Consider the following 20,752-nt stretch of genomic DNA (forward strand, 5'->3'; position numbering starts at 1 on the left):
TCTCTCTCTCTCTCTCTCTCTCTCTCTCTCTCTCTCTCTGCTAAACACTTTAGAGATCTGATTTCAGGGACTCACAGGCAGCCAGGAAGGAAGTAGGCCACTGACAGCCTCACCAAGAACCCAGCAGATAGAGGAAGTGTTTCAAGGGCTGTGAGGACAGTATTAAATATACTCCACAGTCAATCTTTCTAGAAATTCTTTATTTATCAAATATTTAAAAACACATAGTTTTCCTTGTGAAGCAAGTTTACAGCAAAATCCATAGCCTATCCATCCAACACTGGAGGCAGGATGGCACAGTGCTTTCCTGTCGGGCTTAGACATGGCAGACATCCAAAGCATAAGCTCTAAGACAGAGATCTCTGAGCCTTGGTCCCCAGCAGGTCTCTCACTGTGAAGTAGGTGCACAGGGCATGGGAGCAGAGGGACAATGATGCCCTTCCACATGAGATGGGTCCACCTTGAAGAGTGTCTAATAAGAACTGGCTTGCCAAACGCCGTCTTCTACTTCAATATACGCTGGAGACATGTTCATCAAAGCGCTGAAAATGAGTCCAGGAAAATCAGCCTTCCCTGCATTCGTGTGACAGTGAGCAGCAGCAAGTAGCAAGGACTGAGTGAGTTTCACTTACTGCGCAGGCTTCAACGAGTGAAGAAGCAACTGGCAAAAAGATGTATGTGGTAGGGCAGGCTCGTGGCAACATTGCAATGTATGCAGCAGCCACGTGATTTAGGGAGATAAATAACAAAAACAGAGACCGTAACAATTTCACAATTTTCACCAATAACAACGACAACAAAACAAATATTCACCAGTGGGATGGACAAGACTGCCTGGAGAGAAATGAGAGGGCATTTAAACCTTGTTTGGATTTTTATCAAAATATCAGCAAGGGGAAAGTAAGTTTTAAAAGTAATATTGAAGGCTCTTCCTGTGTAGGACATGACACCCTGACTCCCAGAATCCTCTGCTGCTAGGGCTCACACTCAGCCTGTCTACAGGGCAAGGGCACCTCACATATCCCTTAATCAGTCACCAAACTCAGCCTGCTAGCATTCCTGAGTCTGGCCTGAGGCACACACAGGTGCTGCACCCAGGCCTCTACAGCGCTGGCGTTCTCACGATAAAGCAGGCCCTTCCTTGCTCCAATCCCAGAGTGTGTCTGGATCTCTACAGGTGGGCTGTACCAACTTCTCTGTCCAGGACAACAACAGAGGGGCTTTGGGGCTTTGAGTTTTAAACCAGACACTAATGCTTGTTCAAGGACCAGAAACAAAGCCAACAGCATACACCTGTGAGACTTGCATGTTTTCTCCCTAGGATGCAGTGTTCCTCGGCCTACCTCTTCAACAGCATCTTCCAGTGAGAACAAACTAAATTCTACTGTGTGCATCCCATTTTGTCAACAAGGGATGATGGAGGTATCCTTTCTGTATCAGGAGTGTTTGCCTATCAAACCGTTCCTCAAGATGGAAGCCATCAGCATGCATGGCTGTAAAGTAAGACAGGAATTGGTGACCCAAACCAAACAGCATTTTGTAGTAAATTCAGCTTCACTGCTAAAGCAGCACAACGTTAAGGGGGAAAAAAGAGCTCACATGGCAATTGAAATGAAGCATCTGCACGTGGGACGAAGAGTTGTGGTCATACAGGATCAGGCAAAGAACCTCAGTGAAGTGCCAGATATGGTTGATACACTCCAGGAGCACAGCTATGGCTTGGGGCCTCGGGAAAAGAGTGCTTCTCAATTTTGCCTTCATCTTTCCTTGGGATAATATACCCCAGAATGTTTTGCATCTATAAGATGTATAAGTGACTTCAGTTCACGAGACTCAGTGGGCTGCTGGGATGCATTCATGACAGGTAGCTAAGAAGATGTCTAAACTGCACCCAGGCACACTGCAGTGGAATTCCACATGCCACTCAAAAGATGAGGTAAGTCTGTATAGCTGTGTACATAAGAGTGTCATCACATCTCTCTCTCTCTCTCTCACTCTCTCTCTCTCTCTAAAAAAGGCAACTTCATATATGTATTGAAAACTAAAATATGTTTAAAGAACAGACTGAACTCTTGGAGATAATTCTAGCAAGGAAGATTAAAAGATAAAATGTTTTTCAGTTTTCCCCTTCTCTATGAAAAATGCTTCCATTTTCTGTAATGTATTCTATTTATTAAAGGCTCCTTTTTAAAAACAAAACAGACAAACTAAAATAAACAACACTCTAACGGTCCATTGCTTATTCAATGTATGCTGCTGAAAGACTTAAGAAGAAATATTAAGAGTGGCATGTTAAAAAAAAAAAAAGAAGTAAGTGCCATGTGTGTGAGGCCAGCTGACTCTTTCTGAGCCTGGAAGAAACAGAAATTATGCTGTGGTAGGAGAAAACTCCTGGAGCATGGCGAAGCCACCTAAACAAAACAGTAACAAGAAAATAAGGGACCAGACGATTTATAAAGGCAAGTGAGACTCTTTGGGGTTCTGTGAAAGAATGTATTGTTAGAAAAGGCCGGCAATTTTGAGACTCTGTCAAACTATTATTGGCACAAGGAAGCATCTAATATACAAAATAAGCAGAAACAGCCCACTGAGTCTGCAGCTGTACACTGAACCACTGGTGTCCGGGACAGTTCCCAACCTGCTCAAAGGCTCCGCCCTTCCAGTGTTCAGTGTTGCCATGGAGACTACTGATGGCCAACAAAACAAATAGAAGGGGAAATGGCACAGAATTTTAAAACTCTATCTCTAGTATTCTCTCTCTCTCTCTCTCTCTCTCTCTCTCTCTCTTTCTTTCTCTTTCCCTTTCTTTTAAAAAAAAAGCAACAATTCTAAAAAAAGTAAGAGGCAAAACAAAAAGGGGGATACATCAAAAACTACATTGTAGATTATAGTCATTCTTAGATTGGAGGAGACGCAAACATGTTTCATCTTATATGCCCTTGATGCTTTTTTGGCTCAAGTATGTGGCAACAAGAGTCCACCAGCTGGCTTTTAGGAAAGGGCAAGAAGAGGGAGCAAACAGGATGTAGGGTCCACTTGTAGAGACTCTGCAGCATCAGGACTAGATAGCCTAGACGGGACCTAAGAACAAGTCCCTTTACTCAGTGGACATGATCCGGGAGACCTATAGTGCCTCTTTCCAAGAAGGCATCTCTTTGTGGGTGGACAGAGTAGTCTCTAGTTTAGATTTTACTTCCCTGAGAAACGGACCAATAATATTTATGTCTTCTCTTGTCAGGGATTCACGCTGGCACAGGTTTTCAGTCTTCAAGCAAAAGTCCATCCATACCAGGCTAAAGCCAGTATTTAAGTACATGTAAACACGACACTGGTCAAATTTCACAGTTATAAGCCAGGGCACATCACCCAAGTACTGGCACTTGTCAAGACCTGGATGGCAGGTGCTCTTCTGGGGCAAGCTCCTCTGTTGAGCAGGTGGAGCTGTTTCTCCTCACAAATCCCTGTTGTTGTCTTCAGGTGGCAACCCACTTCTTAGCCCTTCCAAAGAGAAAGGGCAGCAGCCGGCTGCCCTGTCAGAGTATTTACAATGAAACAAAATCATCCTTGCTGCTGGCTTCTCACTCTTGGATAGAAGAATGACGGAGGGAGCGGTGGTAATCTGGAGTGCTAATATGTTCCGGTAACTCGTAGCCCCTCAGGAAATGTCCACTGTTTTGTTGAGCAAAGTAATACAGTTGTCTGGCTAGCAGAGGTTCCACCTTTAATACAACATTTTTTTAAAAAAATGACATTACTAGAATATTCTTAATACCATACAACTAGGGCATCATGAAATGACCCTAGGACTCTGAGTAAAGCCACAAACTGCATAGGATAACACAGTGAAGCAGTTCACATTCTGAGCCATTTGAGAAACCAGTTTTGTTTGCCCTTAACAATACCTGGAATAGAATACCCTAGAAATAAAATTCTTGGTTCTATAATTGAAGATAAATATGACATTTTTGAAACCAATTGCCTCTTGGGTTTTATATTTAGCGAATTAACTGGACATTTTTGGGTGAGACGATCAAATTAAAAGGCTAAGTAAACTGCTGTGAATGTTAGGCTCATGAGCCTGATAGAAGGGCTCGCCCTGAAAGACCAGATGGCTGTGCAATAGACACAACTCTGAGTCACAAGTAGAAGACAGAGCTGAACAGCCACAGGACAGCGGTTGGCTGGCTCTGATGGATCTAGTTTGTTTATGAGCATCGATTGCATCACCAGTCAAAGCCGGTCTCACCAAGTCAGGCTGAGTGCTCTGTGACAATCAGTCATATATAAATCAAGCCTTTTGTTATTTGATATATAATGACTGACACAATTCTTCTGTAAGCATCCATATGAATTAAGCCTGTAATAAGAAAACCAGGAGAGTGCATGGGTGTGCCCATGCATGTTTTCTACCTATGGAGCTCATGGTGGCATTTTGAGGACCTTTGCCTAGAGGACCATTGATGGCCCCTTTTTGCAGAGTCCCATTGCACCCAAAGACCTTAAAATCAGATCTATGCTGGAATTTACTCACTACTAAAAAGATATCATTTAAATAAAAAAGAAGCAGCAAAACTATAATCCTTTGCTGCTTTGAGCATCTTCTCAGTTCTCACTGGTGATTGATATCAAATGAGATTGCAGATATTTGGATGAATCTAGCATAGATAAGCAACATTTTTAAAAATAATTTTTTAAAAAAGATTTATATGTGACTATACTTTATCTGTTTTCAGACAAACCAGAAGAGGGCATCGGATCCCATTACAGATGGTTGTGAGCCACCATGTGGTTGCTGGGAATTGAACTCAGGACCTCTGGAAGAGCAGCCAGTACTCTTAACCACTGAGCCATCTCTCCAGTCTGTTTTTTTTTCTTCTTCTTGGATTTTACATTTGTAACCAAGAAGGGAGGCTACATGTTCAACAGCAGTGCCCAACCCCCATCACAGGCTGGGTCCAGATTCCAGGGCTTTACCACTCACTGCCCAGTAAGTGCCTTCCATTGAGCTGTATACCCGGTCTTCAAGTTCCACTAAGAAATATTATCAGAGCTAATATTCCATTTGCACTGAGATATTGTGGATATTCTGGGGTGTAACATTTATGACATATTGCATACTTTTCAAGATATATAATTAAGTAACATTTTTTAATTAAAAACGTCAGGTATTCAGAACTATTTTTTAATTATTAAGTGAGGGCTAAACATTATCTAAATGAACCCTAGCTATGAGGATGGACTGACCTGTCTGGATTCCTGGGAAGACTCAGCCTCCTCCATGACCCTTGTCCAACTATTAAATAACTCCCTAAAGTCCAGCAACAAAAAGTGGGCCTGGGAACTATCTGAAGTTATGAGGAACTATGAAGCATAATATACAATAGGCAGCCTCCCAGTGGGGAAAGTTCTACTTGACTAGAAAAGACAGCATTTTAAAAACCACACAAGAAGAAGAAATGTCAGAGTGCAGTACTTGGTCCCAACTATTGAAAATTCCTATAAACGGGAAGATAACAGTCTATCTGAAACAAAGACGAATACAGATCAAGCAGAGTTTTTGGGTTCAAGGCATCCACCCTGCTGATTCTGTGGTGACAGAATTTGGCTGGAAGTAGGTTGTGGGTCCCTGAGCTGTGTTGTTCACTGGGGCCTGCTTCCTCCTACACTATTTTAAGGTCTACATTTATTTTCCCAGGTGAGTTGACATTTACTCGTCATTTGCCACTTCTCTAAAAGGGACAGCTCCACAGCGTGTGATTTAAGGGTGATGTAACCAGGTACTCACATGAGCTGTGATGAGCTTCCTCTGTCTCTGAGGGTCTGGAAACTCCTCACCAAAGCATAGAGTCACCTGGAATCTTGGTGCTGGCCGGCCATGGTGAGCAAACACTTGCAGTTCTGAAAACCCACAAAGAAAAAAAAACTGTTCAGACACCTGGTAAAGTGGGTGAACGGAAAGCAAGAGCCACGTGTGAGTCTGCTTTGGGGGAGCCCAGGCTCTGTTCCTCTAAGTCCAGCCCTTAGGGCAGACCCCAGACACAAAATCACATGGTCAAGTTTACATATGTTTTCCTGACTTGACACTGGTTTTACTTCATTATACTTGAGGAACACGACCCGAGCTTAAGAACTTGAGTCTTTAGACTCACAAAAGTGCACAAGGCCAAAAAGAAGAGGACAAAGAAGAAAAAGAAAAGTAGCCATGCTGAATCAAATAGCACAGGCAAAGGAGACATTTTCATGTAAAGAATCAAAATGTTCTGATGGCCCAGGGTTATTTTTAAACCTCACCAGCTAACCATGGAGGCCACGTGTTGTTTGGGCACCAAGGGCATCTGTCTGCACCAGCTGTTGGCAGCTGGATCCCACTTGATACTAGTTTTAAAACTCCAAACTGGAGAACCAGTGTAGGCTTCAATCTCACTCTGGGGACAGAATGATTCAGGGAAAAGGGGACCAACGAAGCTCCACTGACAAGGATGTCATGCTGAGGCTAGTCCTGCCTGAGAGATGGGAAACAGACAAGAAGATTGCTGAAAAGAAACCTGCCCATGGCTGAGGGCATAGCCACTGGGGACAGAACACTTGCCTTGCATGTACAAGGCCCTGGCTTCCTCCTCCAGCACAACCAGACAGCCACATCTAATCACTGGCATTAACCTTTATTCCTCCGCCTGGCACTACTTTCCCAGGTCTTGTCTGCATGAAGGAACTGACGTTAAAAAGCTGCCTCTACAAAGTAGCCATGAAGACTCTGCTCTGATCAGATATGAATTCTCAACTGTGCCTATGGGGACTGTCCCTAGTGGGGTGCAAATCCTGAATGGGTAGACATCAAAGATTTCCACTGCTCTCTGCAACAACTGAAGAGCTTCTAGAAGCTCACAGAACTGACTTCCTGCGTTTCTTTCTCTTTCTTCTTCCAGAATTTAAATCAAACCCAATGGTTTAGGCACAGTGTGTAAAAGTGCATAGCACTGTGGCCAGGAAGACACCTACATCGGCTGAGGTCAGAGTAGCGAGTGATACAACTCTCTGAGAAAGTCCACCGCAGCCTGCTATTCCCAGAACATTGGGTGGGGATCCCTAGGTACAGAGGCTGTTGGGCCTTTCTGCAACAATTTCGTCTTCCCTGAGCCTCTCTGGGGCTTGGAGACTGTGGAAAGCAAAAACAACAGGCCCCACTATGGAAGAAGGGAACAAAGGGAAACAGCTCTTACTCATTAATAACTAATACATCCTAGGAAGCAAATTTAAAGCCCAAGTGGTTCGCTCTGTTTTGGCACTTGCCTCCTGCCTGGATTCCTTTTGGCACACCACGTCTTAGTGTACCTCAAAGCTCTGTCACTACCATTTGTCACTGTTCTGAGCTACCTTAGTCAAGCAGGGAGTTAGTGGTAGCCTTCCGGAGGGCACACACAAGGACTTCCAGACCACAGGGAAGATATAGGATATGTAGCTATCCATCTCCAGAAGTTATTTTTCCTTGACTTGGACCACAAACACTAGAGCTCACCCCAAGAGAGGCAAAGGATTAGTCTGGCCAAGGCTTAGATCATGCCCAGTTCCAAGGGTCTTCATCAGCCTCTGAGCCTGAGACACCTTGGAGCCTGAGACTATTCTCTTGTCTCATCTCTCAGGGGAGGATATTTATCAAGGAACATGTTTGTTTTTGGAAATGGAAGAGGATTTGGATGAGCCTAAACAAATATTGGTCACTAGAGCTCAAAAGGCAGAGGAAACGCCACTAGTACCAAGCACACTGGGGCTTTTTGTCTTCATTGTAAATGAACAGAAGGAAGAAGCACATTGAGAATTCAGCAGTCTCCTTCTGTGTACATACCCAAGGCAGAGCAAATTGGTTTTGGAGAGACAGCTATACTCCCCCCTTCAGCAGCACCAGTCAGAGCTGCTTAGACAAGGAAGACATCATCCCAAGGGCCCACCAGTGATACACTGATAAAGAGAATGTGACATGATAGAGATAAAACAGTGGAATATCCCTAGACTTTAAAAAAGAAGGATGGCCTGTCATTTGTAACAACACAAATGAGCCTGGTGAACATCATGCCAAGAGAAGTTAGCCATGCACACAAAGACAAAGACTTCGTGATGCTCCGGTGTGAATTTTAAAATAGTCGAACTCATAAAAGTAGCAGCAAATGGTGGTCACCACAAGTGGGAAGTGGTTGTGGGTCAAAGAGCATAAACTGACAAGAGGAGTTTGTTGGACACAAGCTCAATGATAGTATATCCTCATGACCAATCATGGACTTAAAAAAAAAAAAAACTTAAAAAACGTTGAGAGTAGATTTCAAGTAATATTCTTACCAAAATAAAAAAGATAGATATGCAAGGTGATATGCATACTAATTAGTGAAATTCAGCCAGAACATAGTGTACATGCATTTTAAACCATCACAATGTGCACGAATGAGAGGGAGCAAAGCAAGTTCAGGTTCAAGAAAAGGAAAGTACATGGAAAGCCAGAGGTGTGAGCTGTTTGGAAAGGGTGTTGGGAAGAAAGAAAGCTCAGGATATGATGGAAGGGATGCTATCAGCAGTCAGCAGAGCAGCCTTCTCCCCCAAAGGCATCCTCTGCTACAGTTCTAAGGAAGGCCTCTGGGTGGTACCCAACAGTGGCTGGTGACTTCATATAAGCCAGCCCTGGGCTAACATAGCTACACAAAGTCAAAATTCAAACCATAAGAAGTACAGGTCCTGGAAAACATGATTAGGAGCCTTCATATGTCAGATAAGAGCAAACCTTCTCAGAATTTCCCCCTCACTGACTCTGCTCCTTAGATGCTCAGCTTCGGTCCTGCCTGCAGTGTGACAATTTTATAAGGGTGACACATCTCATAACCAAAAATGTTAAGAATGTGTTTCTAACCTTTTTGATTTTTCTAGAAACCCCTAAAGAGCTGAAGTGTCAGCAGATAAACTTGCTGAGAGCATAGAGCCAATACAGTGGAACCTTCCTGGGGGAGGGGCACATGCCGCTGAAAGCCCACATTTTAGCTCATTAGCCAGATGTGGAGGAATACATATACAATCCTGAAACAGGAGGATCTCTAGTTCTAGGTCAGCCTGAGCTACATAGGTTCTGACAAAACAAACAAATAAAACAAAATCCTAGAGTGAAACAATAATGAAAAATTAAGATATCAACCTGCACCATTGTCTCTCCTGGCTAGCAAATATGGATCCTCTTTCTGGACCTCTGCTAATAAGGAGAGCACATGGCAGATAAAAGCCAGCCATGAATCATGCAGAAACCCTATTTCTGGGTGAGCTCACTGATCTCAGGAGGAAGACCTCTGTCTGAGATAGGCAGACATTGCCATTTGAGACCTTCATGGCCAGCACCCACCGCCACCTCCATTCTAACAGACTGTGAGGTGTGTTACCTGATAGAAACTGCTGCGTGTCAAAGAGCTTGCAAGTCTGGTCTCTTTCTAGTTTGTTGGGCCGATCACTGCACAACGCCAGGGGCCCATCCCAGTAGATCCTGCTCTGGCAGAGTCTTTTGGCATAAAGCCCATCTGGGGCCATCCAGAGGACCAGTCCCCTCTCCAGGTGGCTCAGCAACTTCTCAATGTTCTTCCTCTGCCCATTGTCGTCTGGGTAGGGGAACAGGACCTGGTCTAGATTGCTAACATCATAGGTATGTCCGTGGGAGATCCGGCAGCCTTCGGGGCTGGACGTGGTCAGCTCCTTCACGAGGATGTCCCGGTAATATAGGCAGATATGCAGCCGGCAGTCTGTGAACAAAATTCTGGAGTCAGTGCTGATGGACTTGAGACAGGTGCCATCATGCTCAGAGCCCCAAAGACTCAGTGACTGGACTGATAGGAAGTACAGCAGGTGGAACACCTGTGTATCAAGATGCTCCATGAACAAGTGAAAGATCCTAGGGCCAAGGACGTCTCGGAGATGTTAGCTGCCCTTGTTCCCTATACATTCTTAGACCTCAAGCACATTCAATACTAAGAGAAGCTCGTGGAAAGAAGCTGATTTCTCTACCGTGGTCATTTTCAAATGTTGCTGTGGCCATTTACTCGTCTTAAGGAGGGGTATATATTTCTTGGATTTTCAGCCAAATTTTATTAGAAAGCACCTCTGCTTCATAACAGTGTTAATAGTGGTGGCATTTTGTCTACAATCTGAAACAATACTACTAAATTGGAATTCACCTTCCAGAAACTCAATTTTGATTTTGGAGTTGAACTCTAAGACTGATTTCTATTAGTAAAAGAAATACAGAGACATCTCAGAAGAAAAACAAATGTGTCTTCAGCTCTGGAACTTTCCTTCCCTAAAGTGTTACCATGATGTCACTAAGTAAAACCAAAACAACGACAACAACAAAACTCACATCGATATGTCAGAGATAGGCACTAAAAAGACAATTTCTGGGCTCTGGAAAATGATACTTTTATTTTCTTATTCTTAAGTCAGCTTTCTTGGACTAGGGGAAGGAATTGATGAGAAATGTTCTAAAAGCCAGTGGTTAATGTAAAATCTCCTGAAACCCCTCTAAACTTAGTGTTCAACTCTGAAAAGAACACAACAACTGTGTTTTCTACAGCTTTAAGACAGGAATCTGTTGACAAATGATTTTGTTGATTTCAGAAACCACTTTAAAATACCACCCACAGGCTGAAAGGGCAAGCTGAGTGTGCCCAGGGCTTCCCAGGCAGAGACAGATACCTGTGGTGGTGGCTGGAGCCCAAACAATGCCTGGAAAGAACAGCTTTCTGAAAAGTGCGCTCAGAGTTGATAATTAATTATGCAAACCAGAAGAAGAAACCCACAAAAGCCTCGTATTCTTCAATGGCAAGTGCTGATAGCCCACATCATGATGTCTTCTATGTCTGCAGCTATAAACAGCAAGTCAAGTGGTATACCCAAAAAGAGGGGGCGTTGGCCATCTGAGGTGACTGGCAGAGCAGGTTTCATTTCATTTAACGTCACCAGAATCACAAGATTGCAGAGCTATAAATAGCTATTTATTTCCCACTCTTAGGGCACCCACATTAAGTCTTAGGTGTTCCAGAAGAGGATCTGGAGCTTTCTAGTGTTTGTGACAAACCCTGATGCTCAGAAGTGTCCCTCGGTTATTCTTGAATGGTTCCCAAAATCTCCGTGAACATCAGAACTGGAAGGAACTAGATTGTAAAAACTTCTTTCTCTCTCGAGAACAAGGGAAGTGTCTAAATTTGTCAAAATATAGTTGATGTTTTCAGTCATAGACTTTTAAGGTAGCCAAGGGCATGCTGAGAGTTCTAATAATCCTGTTTGAAAACATTCAAAAAAATCATCTAAAGACTAAATGAACATAAGATATCTGCTTCAAGTGAGTGTGGGCTTTCTTAAAACTGGTCAGTATCTCCAGGTGCAGGCTTCCTTAGTAACAGAACTTTAAAATCAGGTCAAATCCACGCATGCTCAGCAATTCTATCAAAGTTGTGAGGAAGTCAGAGCTATATGGTCCTTTAGGGGCATAAGAACTTCTCAGAGACCAGGGTCCAAAACCAGTGTTCCCTGGAAGCAGTTCAGGACCACTTGTTTGTAGCCAACACAAACAGAACAAACAGCATTTGAAAAGGAAAAGCCTTTGTGCCTATAAAGTCTTTCTGCACTGCGACAATGTCAGAAGGAGCCTGGCTATACATTCCTGGAAAGCTGAGCAGGTAATGATGAAGACGATTAAAGACGTCATCCAAATAGTGTTTGGCTAGCTAGTACTGCTGAGATTTCTAATAGTGTACTTTATTCAGTGTGATGTCCACATAGCCTGGGCCATGCCTACTCCAGACCCAGGGGGCTGCAAGGTGAGAGAGAGTTTAAATCCCCATCCAACCTAAGCAGAGGAAAGATGTCACCTCCCTCAAAGCTTTATAGGAAGCGCCACACTCACCTGAGAGCGCCAAGGCTTCAGCAGACCTTATGCTTGGCTCAATGGGGATTCCGGGAGCCTGGGACTCAGGTGGGGCACAAGCATAAAAGGTTCCTGTCACCTGGCAACCTGCATTTGCAAATAAAAATCAGATGATGTCTAAGTAGATAGTCCGAGTGCAGGGAGGCTCTTGAGTTGTGAAAGGCCATGGCCAGTCACCTTCCCTACCCAAGCCTGACAGCCTCTAAATATCTGCTGACAGCAGAGCATTTGATTATGAGGCAAAGGCCAAAGTCCACATCCAGTGAGAAAAATTCAGGGTGATGAGGAAGGAGCCACAGTACAGCTCTGGATGGAAGCCTGGTGCTCTCCAAAACTCATCTACAGGGAAACTGAGGCCCAGAAGGAGAAGGATTTGCACCAGCTCACACAGCAAGTTACTAGCAGGGTCAGAGTTCAAACTTCTATAAGGCTGGTTAAAAAATGAATTAATTATTTAATCCTCATTTATTCTGCTCGATGTTTGTAAGTTTGGTGGGGAGGGGGTGCTGAATCACGTTTCCTGGCAGCACAGAAGTTATGTCACACTAAAGTAAGATTAGTGTAAGCATGAATGGAATGAGGGGGGTGTTGGTGAAATTGTGACAAGGAAAGTATTTCCAGATTAATATAAAAGGACTACTTGAGTGGTGACCCATGTCAAGACTTGTATTTAAATGATGAACTTGAAAGTCCTAAAAGCTTGTTTTATTCCCAGCCTGGTAGGACAGGCCTGAAATCCCAGCTACTCAAGAGTTGAAGGCAGGAGAGTCAAAGAGCAATTTAGCCTGGATAATTTAGCAAGACTCTACTTTAAAATGCACAGTCAAAAAAAGCACTGGGATGTAACTCAGCGCACTCACCTAAATAAATACTAAAGGACCCAAGTCTCACTGAGCATTGTTTGTGAAATTTCCTATGTCTGGTTAATTGGTGTTTCTTTTGTTCGTGCTGATCTGGGGGACCCCTATGGGTCTTTCGGAGCCAGACCCTCATTTGTAGAGATACTTTGTGGACACTTTCGCTCTGATCCTTTCTTAGTACCAAGAACAGCTACAAATGACTCATTAGTATTCAGAGACATGAACTAGCAATGATTTCCCTAAGTCCCTGCTGAGGCAGGCTGGGCACAGCTGTCTATAGGAGAGAAGAAAGACATAGACTAGGGAGATAGTATGGCTCTCCAATAAGGGACAACTCAGACGGAAGACTGACAAAATCTATTCTAATGGGACAAAGACAGGATAAATGTTTTGGAAAGTAAAAACATGTTACCCAAATAACTAAAACAAAATATAGACAAGTTTTATAATTGACATCTACTGTCATTGAGAGCTTATGGTCATCCATGTTTATCTCTATGTATTAAAAATGGGGCACTTTTCAGCTCCTTGGAATGATCTCTGAGGTCTTCTAGTTAAGTTCCCACACAGAGAATTGCCTATCATGGCTCTGAGGACTTCAACGTTTCACAGGACAAGGCAACATCCCCCCCAACCCTGCTACCACCACCACTACCAGCAGCTTCATGTGATGTGTCGCTGGTATCTCAGTGGAAGGGGAAAGCCCTGTGGTGTTGCCCATACCCAGAGCCCAGGTTGTTCTTCTGTCTGCTACCCTGGCACAATCCTTACCATTTTCACAAGATGGGCCTTGCCAGTGGTGGCCGCGTGGGCCAAACGTCACAGGACATTGATATGGGATTTCTGGGTGTGACTGGTCAGGGGCATAATCCCTCCAGCTCCTGTCATGGGGTGGCATCATGTAGTTATGAACCTGCTGACAGAGCACAGTGATTGCTCAGAGGAAGACATCAGTGGGTGTTGGCGTCCTGTCATATCACCCAAACTCCTCAGGGAACCCTTTTTTGTCCAGCAGTCAAGTCATTTTGCCCCCAAAATGACATGGACTGTCTATCATCACACTAGGTAGAAAACAGCCAAAGAGGGTCTGAAAGCACAATGGGGACATTGTGTCAAGCCGTGACTTTTTAAAGGTTTCATCATATGGCCGAGCATGGCACCAAGAATACCACAGTGAAATCTGCCCCCTTTTAAGCCACCAAAGTGAATCAAACAGTACTGTAATTCACATCAGGGAAGCCTAGAGAAGTCAGCTGCCCTGTGGTTTCACATGATAAAGTACTACTTCCAAAACCTTTGACTTCCACAAAAGGTCTGATTCCCAGAAGATCTGACCATCAGTGGAAGCCTGTCTCCAACAGGTGGGACACATCCAACTCCCCCACTTAACCATGGCATCAGAGACAGGGACACCACACTGGAACTGAAACATCCTTCTCTGACCAGGTTTTTGTTCAGTGTGTGTACCAGCCATAGCAAATAGGAAGTCAGCCCTACAGTTTTCATTTGTGTTTGTCTCTTGTGTGGAGCCAGCCAAAAGGACACAGCCCAGCCTTCCACAAGACCAAGAGTCTACCACATACCTGGGTTGGCAGAGAGCCATAAGGTGCTGTCATGGGGTAGGGGTGGCCCATGGCCATCTGTGTGTCTTCCAGAGTGAGCTGTTTTGTTCCTGTGTGTTTGGGGAAAAAGGAAGAAAGAACACAGAGTAAAACAAGGAACTGATTTAAATCTTATAAAAGTACCCAAAACTTAATTCTTAGAATGCATACCCATATTAACCAATTGGATGTTTTAGGTTTGTTTTGTTTTTATTTTTCAAACAATTCCCTCACAGAGATAGTTGTCTACTCCATTAAACTGATTAAACATGCTCTGACTTGTGAGCAACACCCAGGGAAGGAAACACCACCCAGGGCCCTGTGATCCACCAAGTGGTTTCTGGTAGTGAGATGATACCTAGCTAAGGCATCCTGTATGATTGGAACCAAGTGCAGATTCCTGGGCTCTGCTGTAGATAGACTAGTTGGAATTTTGAAGAGACAGAACTCTAGATCTCAATATTCATAACTGCCCTAGCAGGCCATGTTAAACTAGAAGCTCTAGCAGTTTTATTACAAGAAATGTGAATATGTATGGGATGTGTGGTGTGCTTTCTCCTCTTTAAAATGCTTAATTACTAGAGGATATTAGGTAAGGAAAATTTTAGTGGATTTTCCAGTTTTTGTTTGGAAATTTGACCCATATCCTAACTGAATGGAGTAAATGAAAATAACGTTTTCAAGTGCATACCCACACACGCATGGGGCTTAAAGTCTGAGAGGCCATCCTATACTAACACCACAGGGTTGTCACTTATAACCGAGACAGCATGGAAACAGAGACTGCTGGGCAGAGGTAGACCGTGACCTTCTCTAGGGAGTAGGGCTCTGTGAGTGTCATAATGTGTCTGTCCTTCGACCTCTGCTAGGAATCCCTTACCTTTTTTGGATCCCTCTGGAACGATCCTGTACACCTTGTATGGATCAGAGATGTCCAGCTGGCTCCTCTCTACCAGTTCCTCAAAGTCATTACTCTTGTTCAGAGCACATCGTAATCTTGTCTTCCAGGTAGGAGGGTCTGGTTTGTCGATCCCTTCTCGGAACTTGCCTTTAAATAGTGCCCAAGCCTAAGAACGGAGAGAAGGAAAAGTCAAGCCCAGATCTTCAAAAGAATTCTATGGATAGCATTTCAGAAAGGAAGGCTGCTGTTTCAAATTTGCTGTTGCCTGAAATATGATTCTCACCTAGGACTCTATGGTGAGATGATAGAGAGACCCCATATGGCCCTTACACACCCAGTGCCTGAATCGAGTGTAGGCAAGACTTGGGACATCTACAAAATCACAGAGGTACTTTGAACAAATTCCCACAGGAAGTCCCCTTCCTCGGCCCTGCTGGCAGGTGGAGGCTGGGGGCTTCACAGTTCAGTGAGCCAGCTCTCTGGGGACTCACACGGGGTGAGAGGGGTCTCCCAGAGAAAGACTTGGAATAGTCAAAGCCACTCAAAGAAAGAAAAACAGAGATCACAGCTTCCAGAACTAGAACCAGACAGTATAGGAGCCCAATCATAGAAAGAAAACCCAGAGAGAAAAACTCAAAAGTAGCAAAACAGAGACAGGGAAGCAGTGACTGATCCTAGCAGTCAGTGGTGGCAGTGGCAGGAAACAGCGAATGGGCTATGCAACCGGAACCTCAGGGGTGGGGGGCGCAGAGATGCTCCTGGAGCTGGAAGGTCTTTCCTCCAAACTTAGTATTGGGACCTGGTTTCCCTGTATGTAAGACACGGAGAGCTAGCAACCTCTTTCCCTGCTCCCGGAACTTCTGCTAAGTAGGACCCATTCCTTGATGCTTTGGTCTCCTTGCAGAGCCCTCCTGACCTCCTGGTCCCTTGCCCTGGAGCCACAGCACATCCAGAGCTGTCAGACTACCCCTCCCAACCTCGCATCCCTGCCCAGGGATCCTGAATGCAGCTGACCTTGAAGAGTGCGGCGTCCTCCTCACGATTGTAGTCCTGCTTGCCCGCGTGTTTCCACGGGATGCGGAAGACGCTCTTCTCCTCGTTCTCCCACACTAGCCCGGGGTACTTGCCGCTGTCGATCTGGTCGATCAACCACTGTCGGAGTTTCCCGTTGCCGCAGCTCACTGCGCTCATGCCGAACTCTGAGCCCCGGCTGCCCGTCTCCAAATTCATGACGCGTGCCAACCTCCTCCCGGGCTCGTGCGCTGCGGGGAGACAAGCCTTCCCTGCAGCCACCGTGGCATCGTTCTTGGGGGAGCCCCGTCCCAAACTCCTGCAGTGCCCACAAGGCCCCGGAGTCTCTGAGGCTGCCAGGTGCTCGCGTGCAGTGCCAGTGTCTCCGGAGTCCCCCCAAGAGAAGGTACTTTGACGAATGTGTGGGGAGCATCCCTTGGCGCGCACCATCCTCAAATGTCCTTCCTCTCACCCCATCTTCCACTCACTGTCTACAGTCTTAATGCACTCCGTTGAAAGCTCCTAGATACACAACTTATCTGCAGACCCCAAGTCTTGCGCCACGCTGGGGCGACCCTTTTGCTTACTCTCCCGGTCTGCCAGCCCCAAGTAGCTTTCATCCCACTTTCCCCTCATTCTATTTGTATGCTCGCCCCTTCCTGGATTCAAGTTGCCCTGACGGCCCCAGGCGAGAAGGACCTGGCACGTGGACTAGCCCTTGTCCAGGTCCTGTGTCCCTGCCATGCAGGCGTGCAGTACCCCAGCTCACTCCTTTGACTTTCTTCTATGATACTTTTACTTTGTCCCCGGAATAACGCCAGGCCTATCCAACCAGAGATCATTACGTGGGTCCTGGAAGCAACAAGTGGAAGTCTGGTTATGGGGCGAGCAGCACAGCCAAGAAACAGGAGACTCGAACCTGCAGAGGGTCAGCGTGAACTCTGGCTGGAGTAAAGGCGAGGCTGGGAATGAGGGGTGCTGTGGACAGCAACACCAGCACCCTTGCGCGAGAAGTGAAGAAGGGCGTGGGAGAAGGGGCTCTGAGCACCCCAAGTTTGGAGCTCTCAGCTCTCCTTGGTCGTCTGGCCTAGGAATCACGCGCTGGAGCCCTAGCTGAGTTTGGGTCCTTTACGAACCAGGGCTAGGAAAGGATCTTTCGACTGGAGCAGAGAGTCAGAGACTGTTCCCCTGCAGACAAGCTGCGGCCAGTGCGATCCTTTGAAGACACCACAGTCCCGTTAGCTCGTCCCGCCCAGCCTGTGGGGGATGTTCTGGAACGCCCGCCCAAGCAGCTTCATACAGAACCCGCTGTGCACTCGTCCTGGGGCAGCGTAGAGGAGCTGAGCCTGGGTCCGCTATCTACGCACGCTCCCTCGGGGGACTCGGGCTCAGAGATGGAAGCCAAGCTTCCTCTGCCACCAGCCTCACACTCCTCCTTCTGCCAGACTCCAGGCCTTACCTCACCCGCACTCTGAGCTGAGGGCAGCAAAGGCTCCCAAGTTCAAGTGGTGAAACTAGGAAAGCGAGGTGAGAAAGAGGAACTTTATAGAGCTGGAGGCGGAGTGCTGGGCGGGCACAGCGGCCCCGCCTGAGAGAGGGCGTGGCTCGCCTATACCCAGGACCGCCCTCTATTCCTGCCTTGTGCCTGGGTGTCCCGCAGGAGCAAGAGCTTCGGACTAGAGCCCACCGGGTCAAGGGCTGTCCCCCTGAAGACAAACCTGTGGAGGGGGCTGGAGACTCAGACGCACTCAGAAATCCTCAGCCTGATAGGAATCCGTATGGCCCGTTCCTGTGAAGGTGGAGCCATGCAAGGGGGATGGGGGAGAGGAGATACTGGAATCTGCACTGAGGGTACCTGATAACTAGTAACCGCTCAAGTCCACTGGCCAGGCCAGGTTGGGAAGTGACTAAGCGTCCTGAGCCCAGGGGTCTTGGTTCTCACAACATGTGATAGAAGAAAGAGGTGGGAGCATCCTTGGGTAAAGCGGAGTCATGTCTCTCAGAGCGTTTAGAGAATATCACGCTCACTAAAAAGAAAAATAGAAAGGCACGTTTATAAACCATGGCCCAAATACTGTGTTTGAACCGCTTATACACGCTGGGTGAATGAAACCGGCGAATTGAGATGACTCAGACAACGCACATCCCCCAAAGTTTCAATTTGGCAACATAAAAGAGATGGGGGATCCCTGAGTAGTCAGGTAGTTAGCGCTTCCTGATGGCAATTCACCTAAAAATGATAATTTTAACCTCCACCATGTGGGAGGCAGTTGCAGGCGAAGTACTAATGCCCCAAATCGAACTAACAGCTAGGTTGACTGAAAGTTTTACTTCATTTTCATGTTTTCTTGGACCTTCATATTTAACTCCAGGAGCTTTCACCGCTGACTTTCTCCAGCACAGCTTGGACGCCTGGAGCATATATAGTTCACTTGGTGCTTTCAGGTAAGCAGACAGACCACCAGTTTCTGTATGATTTTAGATTGCCACCACCACAGGTCAACTTGGAGCGTTTGTAAAGGTTTTTTCATTTCACATGTCTCTCAGTTTTTCTTTTTATCTGAGATCCTGGGTTCTGGACTTTAGGAGAAACATCTAGTTTCATCCACAGGAAAACCAGCGCAGAGATGCTCACCAGCATGTTGTTTTTCCTAACACTAACAGGCTTTCTCAGAAATTAACAGGATGCCATGTCGTTGTTATTTCACCCCAATAAGTTTTCCATCGTCAGAGCCCTGGTAGTAAACAAGAGGGTTTCGTTCAAGGAAAATTTTGGTCACACCTATTTTCCCCTCTTCTTCCTTTGGGGCTTCAACTCATTCAAAAAAAATATTCTTTGAACACCTTCTATCTGTCGGGAACTATCCTGGTCACCAGAGACACATGTCGGAGCAAAGCAGAGATTGCAGCTTCAGATAGCACAGCATTGCTGCCGAGGAGTTACTCTTCTTCAAAGTGTGCACAGATAGAGACTGCTAAGGGCAGAAACAGCAAAGGGTTTTTTTGTTCTTTTTTTTTTTTAACTTTGATACACGTGTCCTCTGCCTTGGCTGAAACGGTTTCAAAATTCTCCTCAACCATCCACATCCTCTGTTTTCAGAAATTTAAAACAACAGTCATTACAAGAAACCTTCTGCGACTTCACATGGCTATCTTGTTTAAAAGACATGATTACTAATCTTCAACGCCATCTTCTGGCTTACTCTGTTGTTGTGTGGATCCCCTAGAAATGATATTTTAACAATGAGGTGAACACATGCAATAATCTACCCAAATCATTTAAACTTCCTATTTTATTAGCATCTACTAGTTGTACACAGCAGTGATGGGTTTCATTACAACATTACCTCCACCTCCTCTGTTCCCATTTTTTACCACTCACTACTCCAGCTCTCTTTAACCAGTCTGCCTTTTACTTTCTTACCCTTGCCCCCAACATGGGAAAACATGTGAGACACACGTGTGAGAGACTGGCTTATTTCGTACAACACGTTCATTGAGTTCCATTTCCAACTGTTCCTTGCAAACAGCATGCCCCTGTTTCTTTTCTTTTTCTTTTTTCTTTTTCTTTGGTTGAATGAGATTTTCTTATAAATTACTGAAGTTCTCCATGTTCACATTGTCACTGGGGGAGAGGAAGGAGTGGCCAGGTGGGTACTGCCAGCTGATCACTAAGAACTTCTTAAATCACGGTCAGAGTTGAAAGAATGAGGACAGTTTTTCGAGTAGGAGATTTCTCATCCTCTTCCCCACTGACACTTAAGAAAAGCGATATATTTCACAGTGAAATGGTGGACTGTTCTTCGAAAATGTCACAAGAAATTAGCGAACTGAGCATCCGTCCGAAAGACAGAGCTCCATAGTCCACACTTAGGTTATTGGTCTAAAGAGCCACTAAGTCTGAATGGGGCAAAATTTTCATTCATACTTCTCATAAAAAGACTGTAAGAAAAACTATACCTAAATTCAGTATTTTGAGAATTGACCTTTTAAAAATTATACAATCACAAGTAAGAAAAAGTGGAGCCAGTCAGTGTTAGACACTCAAAAAAGACATTATTTAGCCTAGGGAGTACCTTGGCAGTAGAATGCTTGTCTTGTGCGTGGAAGGCACTGGGTTCAATTCCCAGTAATCCCCCCTCCAAGAGACTGAGACCTTGTTTTGGATAAATGTATTTTCTCATGAACTCATTCCTTAAAATGAGAACTACAATGTAAAAAAAAAATAGTAAAATTCTATCTTTGGGAAAATTATTTTAAAAACAATAAAAAATAAAACAGGAAAGAAAAAAACCTCCATTGTTTTAATGCATTGCCTCCGATTTAAAAGCAAAGACAAAATCTCTGATGTTCTGACTCCAGGTGCATGGACTAATGCCCACGATGAGCCCTGACAACCACTTCGTGGTAAATGGCAGGGAGGAGGTGTCTAGAG

General features: G+C 45.2%; 1 protein-coding gene across 2 annotated transcripts; it reads right to left on the reverse strand.

The window, feature by feature from the left end:
• Nucleotides 1-179: 179 nt before the first annotated feature.
• Nucleotides 180-17,823, reverse strand: Irf4 (interferon regulatory factor 4). 2 transcript variants are annotated; one of them, XM_028775696.1, is made up of 9 exons: nt 17,777-17,823; nt 16,321-16,568; nt 15,286-15,472; nt 14,388-14,476; nt 13,576-13,717; nt 11,924-12,031; nt 9,411-9,764; nt 5,786-5,898; nt 180-3,719 (listed from the first exon to the last, which is right to left on the reverse strand). In XM_028775696.1, the coding sequence occupies exons 2-9, from the start codon at nt 16,534-16,536 to the stop codon at nt 3,579-3,581; spliced, it is 1,350 nt and encodes a 449-aa protein (XP_028631529.1). In that variant the 5' UTR covers nt 16,537-16,568; nt 17,777-17,823; the 3' UTR covers nt 180-3,578. The 2 variants fall into 2 exon arrangements, with proteins under 2 accessions (XP_028631529.1, XP_028631528.1); XM_028775695.1 differs by having other exon boundaries at nt 13,576-13,720.
• Between the last annotated feature and the right edge of the window lie 2,929 nt (nt 17,824-20,752).

The sequence above is a fragment of the Grammomys surdaster genome, unplaced genomic scaffold, assembly GCF_004785775.1.
Source record: "Grammomys surdaster isolate TR1022 unplaced genomic scaffold, NIH_TR_1.0 258, whole genome shotgun sequence".
NCBI lineage: Eukaryota > Metazoa > Chordata > Mammalia > Rodentia > Muridae > Grammomys > Grammomys surdaster.